Here is an 11,226-nt window from a genome sequence, read left to right on the forward strand (position 1 = left end):
ACCAGTATATCCAATGTGAGCCTTAGACCATGGCCAGTCTAAGGTAATGGCCTGAGCCAGAGTTAGTATACTTATCAGAGTTCCAGCGGCTAGTGTCGAGTAAACCTGAGGGTGGTTGGTCCTATAAGTTCTGACGTCCATGTTCCTCGAGGTGCTTTCTTCACTCGTGAATAATGAATCCAGGTGGGCTGTTCTTTAATTTTGATTGCTGTGTAGGTTGTCAGAAGCACCTGGTATGGTCCTTTCCATTTCTCCTCTAATGGCTGGCCTGAAAAAGTTTTAACATATACCCATTCCCCAGGGGAAATGTTATGTAAAGGCTGGTCTATTCCTCTTGAGCGAGTACTCATTACCTGTTTGTTGATTTCTGACAATTGCTTACTTAATGAGATCAAGTATTCTCGTATATATCCTTCTCCAACTTGTATGAGATCTTCTCCTTGATAATAATTCCCATAGGGTCTTCCATATAACATTTCAAAAGGGCTCAGCCCTACTTTAGTTTTAGGTTTGACCCTTATTCGCAATAAGGCCAGAGGTAATGCTTGATACCAATGTAGGTTTACTTCTTGACAGATTTTTGCCAATTGTTGTTTTATCAAATGATTCATTTTCTCCACCTGACCACTTGCTTGTGGTCGATATGGAGTGTGTAATTGCCAATTGATTTGCAGGATGCTGCTAATTCTTTGTATTATTTTAGCTACAAAATGTGGTCCTCTGTCCGAGGAGATGATGTCAGGTACTCCAAACCTGGGGATAATTTCATTAAGTAGTACCTTGACAACTTCTCGAGCCTTATTGCTTCGAGTCGGGAAAGCCTCTGGCCAATTTGAGAAAGTATCTGTTAAAACCAACAGGTATCTGTAGCCTCCTTTCCTAGGCAACTCAGAGAAATCTATCTGCCAGTGTTGTCCTGGGAGATTACCTTTGCCAATTGTCCCTATCTCGATTTTATTGGTTGTGTGAGGATTATTTTGAAGGCAGGTTTTGCATTGTTTAGTAACCTGGATTATTGTAGTGTATAAATTTCGTCCTATAATTTGTTTTCTTAGATATTTGTGTAATGCATCTGCCCCCCAATGAGTTTTGTTATGTTCTGCCTGTACAACTTTCCACAGTACCTTTTCAGGTACCACTATTTGTCCTGTCTCTAAGTAGTACATGTTACCTTTGCGTTGAGCTTGCTGATCTTTTATTAATTTTAAGTCCTCCTTTGAATATGATACATTAGGGCTTACCTCTATAATTTTGCCATCAGGGATTAGGGAGGCAAGTTCTACCTGGCCGTTTTCTGCTGCCTTTTTCGCCTCTCGATCTGCCAATCGATTGCCTTTTTCTTGGTCTGTATTCCCTTTTTGATGTCCTCTACAATGCATAATAGCAAGCTTTTTCGGTAACTGGACAGCTTCAAGTAATTTTAAGATTTCTTCTGCGTGCTTTATCTGTTTTCCTTGTGATGTGAGTAACCCTCTTTCTTTCCACACTGCTCCATGAGCATGAACTACCCCGAAGGCATACTTTGAGTCTGTCCAAATATTAATGTCTTTTCCTTCTCCTAGTTGCAATGCTCTGGTAAGGGCTATTATTTCTGCTTTTTGTGCAGAGGTGCCAGCAGGGAGTGCTTGTGCTTCAATGACGTGATCTGTGGTTGTTATGGCATAACCAGCTTTACGGATTCCATTTTTCATATAGCTGCTTCCATCGGTGAACCACATTTCTGCCTCGGGCAGTGGTGTATCTTTCAAGTCTGGTCGGCAGGAATATGTTGCTTCAATAGTTTCAATACAATCATGATACACCGATTCCCCTGTGGTTGTAGAACTTGATAAAAATGTTGCTGGATTTACGATATTAGTGGTGACGATTTCAACATCATCTTGTTCCACTAGAGTGGCCTGGTATTTGAGAAACCTGGAGGGCGAGAGCCAGTGACCGCCTTTCTGTTCGAGTACTGTTGAAACCACGTGTGACACTAGAACAGTCATTTTCTGTCCCATTGTGAACTTTCGGGCTTCTTGTATGTTCAGTACTACTGCAGCTACGGCCCTCAGGCATCCTGGCCATCCTTTACTCACTTCATCTAACTGTTTAGAGAAGTATGCCACTGCTCGGCGATATTGTCCGACCTGCTGGGCCAGGACTCCCAGTGCAATTCCCTGTCTTTCATGCGAAAAGAGCAAAAAAGGTTTAGTTACATCTGGGAGGCCTAGTGCAGGTGCCTGCATTAGTTCCTTCTTAAGCTGATGGAAGGCTTGTGTAGCCTCTTCAGTCCATGTTAATTGTTGATTTCCATCTTGTAGAATCTGGTATAGAGGTTTGACTATTAGTCCATATTTGTAAATCCAAAGCCTACACCAGCCAGTCATTCCCAAAAATGTGCGAAGTTCTTTCGAAGTTTGTGGCAAAGGTATTTTACAGATGGCTTCTTTCCTTTCTGGCCCTAGTCGACGTTGTCCTCCTGAGATTTCATATCCTAGATAAGTAACTTCTTTCTTGACGATCTGGGCTTTGTTTTTAGATACTTTATATCCTTTCAGCCCTAGAAAGTTCAATAAGCTCACAGTCCAGTTTTCACATTCTTCCTGTGTGCTGGTTGCAATCAATATATCATCCACATAATGCAGGAGGACTCCGTTGTCTGAAGGTGCAGTCCATTCTTCAAGATCTTTGGCAAGCTGGTCTCCAAAAAGGGTTGGACTGTTTTTAAATCCTTGTGGAAGAACAGTCCATGTAAGCTGTGATCGTCTTCCTGTTTCCGGATTTTCCCATTCAAAGGCAAAAAATTTTTGACTCTCAGGGTCCAAAGGCAAGCAGAAAAAGGCATCTTTTAAATCTAAAACAGAAAACCAGATATATTCATTTTTTAGTTTAGTTAAAAGTGTATATGGGTTAGCTACCACTGGGTGGAGCTCTTCAACAATTTTATTAATAGCTCTGAGGTCCTGAACCAGCCGATAGCTTTTGCCATCTGCTTTTCGTATTGGCAAAATAGGTGTATTAAATTCTGATTTACATTCAATTAGTAAACCAAATTTAATAAAATGGTCAATTATTTCTTTAATCCCTTTTCTATCTTCTAGTTTGAGAGGATATTGTTTAATTCTTACCGGCCGTGTCCCAGGTTTTAATCTTACTGTTACAGGTTGAGCGTGTCTGGCCCTTCCTGGGGTCCCATCAGCCCAGACCCCCGGGTAGATTTGGTCATAGATTGCTGGTGGTACTTCTCCCGATATCTGTGGCTGGATTAGAGCAAGACTTAAAATTTCAATTAATTCATTTTCTTTTACTTTAAGTTGCATATCTCCATTGTTGAACCTAATTTCTGCATTTAGTTTTTCTAATAGATCCCTTCCCAAAAGTGATTTAGGTGCATGAGGCATATATAGGAATTTATGTATACCTAAAGTCTTACCTAATTTAAAACTTAGTGGTTTCATAAAAGATACTTTTTCAACTTGACCAGTGGCTCCTATCACATTCAAAGATACATCATCCATGAGGTTTAATTCCTGATTTAACACAGAAAATGTTGCTCCAGTGTCCACTAAAAATTCTAGTTTATGTTTATTTTTCCCCAGTTCCATTATAACCAAGGGATCCCTGGGGGCAAAACCCCTCGGTCCCCTTTAATCCTGGTCCAATTCTGCCATAAAAATAGGTTTTTTCTCCCTTTGAGGGCATTCCCTTTTCCAATGTCCTTCTTCTTTACAAATTGCACATTGGTTTGGTCTCAATTTCTGCTGGTTGCCATTTCCAGGGTGCCATCCAGGTCCCTTAGAGCGATGTTCTCTTTTACCCAGGGCGGCGATGGTTGCCTTTGTGATAGCTTTACCTAATTTCTGTCTTTCTACCCCTTCCCGGTTCCTGTATACCCGCCACGCCTCTTCAATTAGTTTTTCGATATTTCTCTGATCTTCGGCTTTTAACTTTTGTAGTTTGCGTCTGATGTCATCTGAAGATTGACCCAAAAACAGTGAAATTAGCTGTTGTTGGCCCTGGTCCTCTGATGGGTCTAAGGTGGTGTAAGTTCGCATTGCTTCCTTTAATCGATCTATAAATTCAGTAGGGGTTTCTCCAGTGTTTTGTTTTACTGCATAAAGAGAGCCCCAGTTTACTGCTTTGGGAACTGCATTTTCTATTCCGTAAGCCACCCAACCCCGGTATCTCTGGAGAATTTGATAATGGTCAGGGTCATTATAGTCCCAACCCGGTTTATCTCGTGGGAAATAGAAATTCAAATCATCTCCGGCTGCTAACTTGGTTTGTGCATAGGTCCTTGCTGCTTTTAAAACTAACTCCTTTTCAGTTTCTGTCAAAGCATCCAACATCAAATCGACGTCTTCCCAATCTGGATCGAGAGCTTTAACATATGCTTTAAATTTCTTTGCTACCCCAACTGGGTCGTTTCTATATTTACGAGCAATATTCTTCCAATTTTCTAAGTCTCCCATAGAGAAATTAACTTTAAGTTTTATAGGCCCCCGCGGTCCTGCAGCCTCCCTTAAAGGGGCTTGTATAGTCCGTCTGGCCTCTGTGTGTGGGGAGACAGATTTTGCTCTCATTTTACTGCGTGTCCGCCTGCTCAGGGGAGATAAGGATGATGGGGAGTGGGAAGTTTCCCTTCTTCCCCTTTCTTTGTCCCTACCCCTCCCCTGTTGTCTTGAAGATGCGGACGATTCACTGTTTGGTCCTGAGGGGGGAGCAGAAGCCCCTCCTTCGGCTATTTCATTTGCCCTTTCTCCAAAGGGACTTACATAATCCTCAATTCCACTTTCCAATTCCCTGCTGGTATATTTCAAACATCTCTGTCCTATTGAACAGGCTGAACAACACCTTTTGAGTTCTCCTATACCTTGTTTTAAATTCTCTTTTTCTAGTGTTAAAACAAACGGGTCTCGTGGGGCTAAATTAATGCCACACTCTCTCTGCCATTCTGGGTGTTCCCTCAAGCAAAAGAACATGTCAGCATAAAGGACCTCATTCCACCTTCCATGCCTCCGCAAAAACAACATTAATTGCAGTAAAGTATTATAGTCTAATGTTCCGTGCTTTGGCCACTTTGCTCCTTCCTCTAGTTTATAGAGGGGCCACCATTCTGAACAATATTTGATTAAAGTTTTCTTGTTAGTATTCCCACCCTGAGATTCCCCAATTTCTTTCCAGTGTGTTAAGACACATCCTAATGGGCTTTTATCAATCTCTTGTTTCCCTTGCTGGTTCCCCATTTTTAGCTTTTGCTTTGGCCTGCTTCTAGTCTTGCCCTTTGCACAATAACAAAGGCGCAAACTTGTGGTTATTTACAAACTTTAGTTATACTCTTTCAACACACCATACACACACAGCACCAGCCCCGAGGCAGGAAAGTTCTGAGTCAGCCCTGTTAGCTCACCCAAGTATCCCTTGTCCGGCAGCAATCCTCAGTCTGGCATCAAGAAACCCCTTTCTAGGCGCCTGTAAAACAGCCACGCTCCACTCCCACTGACACAAGGCAACAATCTCACAATTCAATCATCAATGAGAATAGAACCACCTTTTATTCCTCCTTGGCCTCACTCCTCCTGTAGACCTTGTCACTCTCTCCTAGATACCGCACAAAAACCATATCTAAACCCAATCATTCCAACACCAAGATCTCCCAATGCCACTCTTGCCCCCAATATGCTAAAATTGCCAACATTCAACACAAATCACAAGTATGAGGTGAACAACTCCACAAATTGAGCAAAGATATGGGTTTGCACCCTCAGAGGTTGTCAGCCCTGGAGTTTTGTGGCCAGCAAAACTTCCTGGCTTACTTCCTGCAAACAGTGAGTGTTAGGGTTCTACTTAAAACCATAAAACCACAAAACCACAAAACCACTATCTCCTGTAAACACATGAAGGTAGTCTTTTTTTTTTTGCCGTGATTAGGAGATAACCAGTAACATATATGAAAAACAAATATATTTTGCTTACTTAACATACAACAGTAATTTCATGACAAGAGACAATACTCACAGACAAAAGCAAACAACACATTTTAGCAAACACATGGAACACAGACAGAGGGTTTAAAACAAACCCAGATATAATATATTACCAAACTTATAATAATCGCAATTCCAAAACCAAGTCCCAAATCTAGCCACAATGGTAAATCAAAAAACATCTTGTCACGATCAAAACCTATGCCACCCTTTAATGGGACTGTAACCCATATTCAGAAGGATGCAGCCCTCTGCCCAAAATTTCCTCTTTTGGTATAGCTTTGGTGAGACTCTAACTCACAATCAAAGCCATATGCATCCTCCCGGTAGGACTCGAACCTACTATTAAAAGGGTGTTGCTCTCGTTGGCTGCTAGCAAGCCCAGAGCCCTAAAAAACCAGCGTACGACTTACGGTTTCCTTCCAAAACCCTAGGGTAAAAATAAAAGAGTGCTTTAAAATTTGTATACCTGTGCACAGGGTCTTCCTCTACTCCCGTGGTGATCCAGCGGAGCCCGGGGAGCCTCACCGGAGTAACGTCCCGGAGCGCGCAGAGGGTCCCCGGTTCCGGAGGGTCCTCACCGGCGAGCAGAAATCGGTCCCATCTGGGGTGCCATATTGATTCAAAGAAACTTCTGCCAATCTGAAAAGCACTTTTATTACGGCCGGGGAATGCAAAGGGGCAGGTGTTCTCCCCAGTGCACTCCGCCGAGCCAAGAAGTAACATAGCCTTTTATACAGTTTGAAAGTAGCAAGCTCAAAATTATCTTTACACACACTCTTTTGCAGTCCTTCTTATCTAAATAGACACTTAGTTTTTACCTTCTATTCTTACCATTACAGAGTAGTTACGTAAAGTTTTATCACTTCAAACAGTTACAGGTTAATACGCATACACTCCTTTGCAGTTTGTTTTATCTAAATAAACACTTAGTTTTACCTTCTATTCTTACCATTATAGAGTAGTTATGTAAAATTTTATCACTTCAAACAGTTACAGGTTCCCCACCCTTCTCTACGTGCTAAAAAGCTTTTGCCTATTCTCTAAGCATTTTATCTCAATTGCCCACAGTTCGGTCAGAGACTTTTAAGCAGTTTTACATTTTGCAAAGTCACACCTTCATAGCTAAATATCTAATATTTTATTTCATTCTCTATTTCAACTAAACAAAATTGTCTCACTATAAATCCTACACAAGGTAAAAGGGAGGTAACTTGTTTTATCTCTTTATAGGGGCCCAATTAAGTTTTACGACTTGTTTTTCTTTTCTCTCCAGGTCATATTGACCCTTCACTGTTTCCTCTTAATCAACTCGAATTATTTTCTCAATTTATCACATACAGCTTTCACATTCATACATAAATGGCCACTTCATTCATTCCTCATTCATGCATACTTAGAATTTTTATTATGTCCCCGCTTTTTAACTACACATTTTAGATTTATAAGTGGTTATTGGTTGTACATTTCTCAATCTGTCACTTCTGATTCTGTTTTATCAATTATTATTTCTTTGTGATTTTTCTGTTTTGAAAAAGAGTTAATGTAGGTTTACATACATGGAGGAGACCTATATTCCTTCCCCTCCCTTTTTTAACTGTTTTGAAACACGTTTGGTGTGCAATGTGCTCCCTTGACAACAATTTGCTCCACAAGTGAGCCTTGTTCAGAAAATCAAAAGTCAATGAACTCAAAGATATACAAACAGTTACCACTACAATATGCTAACATAGTATATAAACCAAGTTATTATTACGATATGCCAATACAGCTTGTAACCAACTAGTTTGTCTGTGGTTTCTGTAATGCAGTTAATTTTCAACCTTTGTCCATCCATTCTTGGCAGCTGCTTTTTGCCCTTAATAACTGTGATAAACAAAGTCTCGAGTTTCTATAAGTTTCGAATAATAGTTTATTATATGGTAAAAGCAAGCAGCCGGCTGGGTGACAGAAATGGGACCAGTTTCCCAAATCTGCACACCCCTACTACAGGGTACATTTAGTATTTATCTTAGTTACTTCATGCATATTAATTATATCATATACATATACATTGTACAGGTTTTTGCTAAGTATTTAATATATGGGTTTTCTTACAGCTAAAGCTAAAAGGGTTATCTCTACAACCAGTCATAATTCATGCATTCTTGGACGAACAGGCGCCTAAAGATTTAAAGTTCTACTATATTTTATCCTTAGGATAGTAAGGAGGTTTTAGGCCTCTTGACCTTGTGAGGGTCTGTTTTATTTCTTTATAGGGGTGTAATTAAGTTTTACAATCCGTTTGTTTTATTTTGATGTAATCACCCATTTGTTCCACGAATCACAATTATTTATATATCACAATAACAAATTTAACAAACATGTTAATAACAATTTAGACAGTCTCAGGTGGCTAGTGTGGTTGAAACATGTGAAGGTCAAGTAAACATGCAGTTTCTCTGCAGTTTTGGTCCAGGCATGGCTTTTAGTAGCTAAGAGCTTGAAGTAAAAAGCAATGTAAGTCATTTTATGCTTTTAATTGTCTTTTTACCTCATAGTTGAATGTTGAAAGGTGGTATTTGCTGGAGCTTGAAGCAAAATCATAAGTCATTTTAATGTCTTGTAATGTCTTTTGCTTTAAAGTTGAAGGTTAAGAGATGATCTTTTCTGGAGCATTTTGCAGTCCTTATGCACACCCTTTTTGGGATGAACATCATCTGAGTGCATTAATTAACAAGCTTGGAGATGCTTAAAAGCCTTTTAAACACGTTATTTGAACTACTTGTCACATTAACTGTTTGCAGCTTAGCCCTGCTCTGTTCAGCACAAAGGGTATGGCCATCCTTCTCGGCTCAGCCTCCCTGGAGCTTGGATTACAGGCACAAGCCACCGTGCTCGGCTCTGCTGTTTATTTTCTCCACCGCGGGCGACAGGACCGCCCCGCAGGGGGTCTCGGCGCGGCGCCGGGTGGGGGCTGCCTGTCTCCTTCTCTGCCCGCGGCAGACCTGTATAGGGCTCTGCCGTTTGTCTGCAGCTCACACTGCTTCGACTCGCCATAGTTTCAGCACCCCACCGCGAAAGGGGAGGTAGTTTTTGCCCTGGTTTCGTGCGGCCCCGCTCCCGTCCCGTCTCGGCGGGGCTGCTCCCCGCCGCGCCGCTGGCTGGCCCCGGGCTGCCGCCCGGGCGTCCCCCAACGTGGCGCGGGCGGTGCTGTGGGGGGGCAGCGAGGCAAGACGCACTCCTGCCGCCGCCGCCCGAGCTGCGCCCGGGTTGATTCCCGCCCCGCCGGCTCCCCGGCATGGCGCGGGCGTGCCGCGGGGGGACTTCTGCAGCGAGGCAAAACACACACCTCCGCGGCTACGGCATCGCCGCCACTCCGGCCGCGGCACGGCAGGAACTCGGCACGGCTGCGGGCATGGTCTCGGCAGACTTTGCGTCCGTTTCAGGCGCTGGCGAAACTGCCGCTGCCGGCGCCCCGCCAAACCGGGTCGGGTCCGCGCCGTGGCTGCACGGGACCCAGAGCCCTGCCCCCTTCCCCTGATTCAAAGAAACCTCTGCCAATCTGAAAAGCACCTTTATTACGGCCGGGGAATGCAAAGGGGCAGGTGTTCTCCCCAGTGCACTCCGCCGAGCCAAGAAATAACATAGCCTTTTATACAGTTTGAAAGTAGCAAGCTCAAAATTATCTTTACACACACTCTTTTTGCAGTCTTTCTTATCTAAATAGACATCTAGTTTTACCTCCTATTCTTACCATTATGGAGTAGTTACGTAAAGTTTTATCACTTCAAACAGTTACAGGTTATAAGCATACTCTCCTTTGCAGTTTGTTTTATCTAAATAGACACTTAGTTTTACCTCCTATTCTTACCATTATAGAGTAGTTACGTAAAGTTTTATCACTTCAAGCAGTTTCAGGTTCCCCACCCCTCTCTACCTGCTAAAAAGCCTTCCCCATTCTCTAAACTTTTTATCTCAATTGCCCACAGTTCGGTCAGAGACTTTTAAGCAGTTTTACATTTTGCAAAGTCACACCTTCATAGCTAAATATCTAATATTTTATTTCATTCTCTATTTCACTGGTTCCAATGTTTCATAACTGGCTGCCTGGCTGTCATTTGGTTTAGTAAAATCAGTGTTGTATATTTTAATTTCAGTGGCTTTTCTGTGAACAGACCCATTGATTGTTCTGCACCCTATTTTTATTTTTTCTTTGGGCATTACTTGAAGTACTAATATTTCAGCAATGTCATGGTGGTTATAAGTGATTTCAATTCCCTTTCCATCCATTGTTTCTCATTTCCACTCACTTGTGAGATATAATTCATTCCTATGTGCAACCACAACAGTAAGGTTCAAATTGGCTTTACTTCCATGTGGACTTCCCACAATAACATAAGCTTGGGACCATGGCCATTCGGTGTTGTCATTATGAGTCAAGGGAAATTGCGTGTTCAGGGCATAGAATAATAACAAAGATATGACCTGTCAGTTTGCCATCCTCAAAATTTAGGTTTCCAGATTATGATGCACAGTAGAAATAGTATTACAACCAGAACTAATAACAATGCTCCCTGTGGGCATTCAAGGTCTGTGTAGGCCAATCTGTTCATCCATGTACAGTTCATTTGGCATTTCCATGAAACAAAAAAGAGAAAAAAAGTGTGTTCAGTTGGACAATGCAAGTTAAAAAGAAAAAACAAAAGTTTGAGATTCAAGGGAATCTTGGCTTTTACTTTACAAAGTGCTTATTTCACAGCTGCTGCAACTTCCTCCACATTTTCGTGCAGGGTTCCTCTGATCAGAGGGAGTGAGACTGCTTGTAAGATTTTGGCAGGTGCAGCATGTGCAGTCAGGGATGACTCCTGCAGGAGTCTGCAAAAGGTGTTCAGAAGTAAAAACCTTGGAAGTAATGTTGCCTGTGTATTTTGGTGCTGAAAAAATCTCCAGGAGCAGTTAATTAGGGGTGAGATAAGAAAGGGTTTATTTGCCAAGGCTAAGATGTTATACGACTCGCGCAGGCCGTGCCTGAGAGGTTACATTTTATAATACCATCTATCCAATCCCAGATGTACCCACCCTTTGGCCTTTCCTCTGGACCGCCCTGGGTCCACCTCCTTAGAAATGAGTCTGGGGGCTTTTACTTCATCATCTTCACCATCTTCAGAGCACAAAGGGTACATAGTTACCTAATTTCTGACCTATTCTGTGGTTTAGGCCCTGATATGCTGTTCTGTCAACTGTCTAGGCCTTGCCTTGACAAAAGACTAAACAC

The 11,226-nt window shown here is 42.1% G+C and overlaps 1 protein-coding gene across 1 annotated transcript; it reads right to left on the minus strand.

Moving 5' to 3' along the window:
* Positions 1–256: 256 nt before the first annotated feature.
* Positions 257–9,251, minus strand: LOC135405071 (uncharacterized). The gene is made up of 4 exons (XM_064639788.1): positions 9,191–9,251; positions 6,439–6,545; positions 354–3,242; positions 257–268 (listed from the first exon to the last, which is right to left on the minus strand). The coding sequence occupies exons 1-4, from the start codon at positions 9,249–9,251 to the stop codon at positions 257–259; spliced, it is 3,069 nt and encodes a 1,022-aa protein (XP_064495858.1).
* Positions 9,252–11,226: the final 1,975 nt, after the last annotated feature.

Source organism: Pseudopipra pipra, chromosome W (genome assembly GCF_036250125.1).
Source record: "Pseudopipra pipra isolate bDixPip1 chromosome W, bDixPip1.hap1, whole genome shotgun sequence".
Lineage (NCBI taxonomy): Eukaryota > Metazoa > Chordata > Aves > Passeriformes > Pipridae > Pseudopipra > Pseudopipra pipra.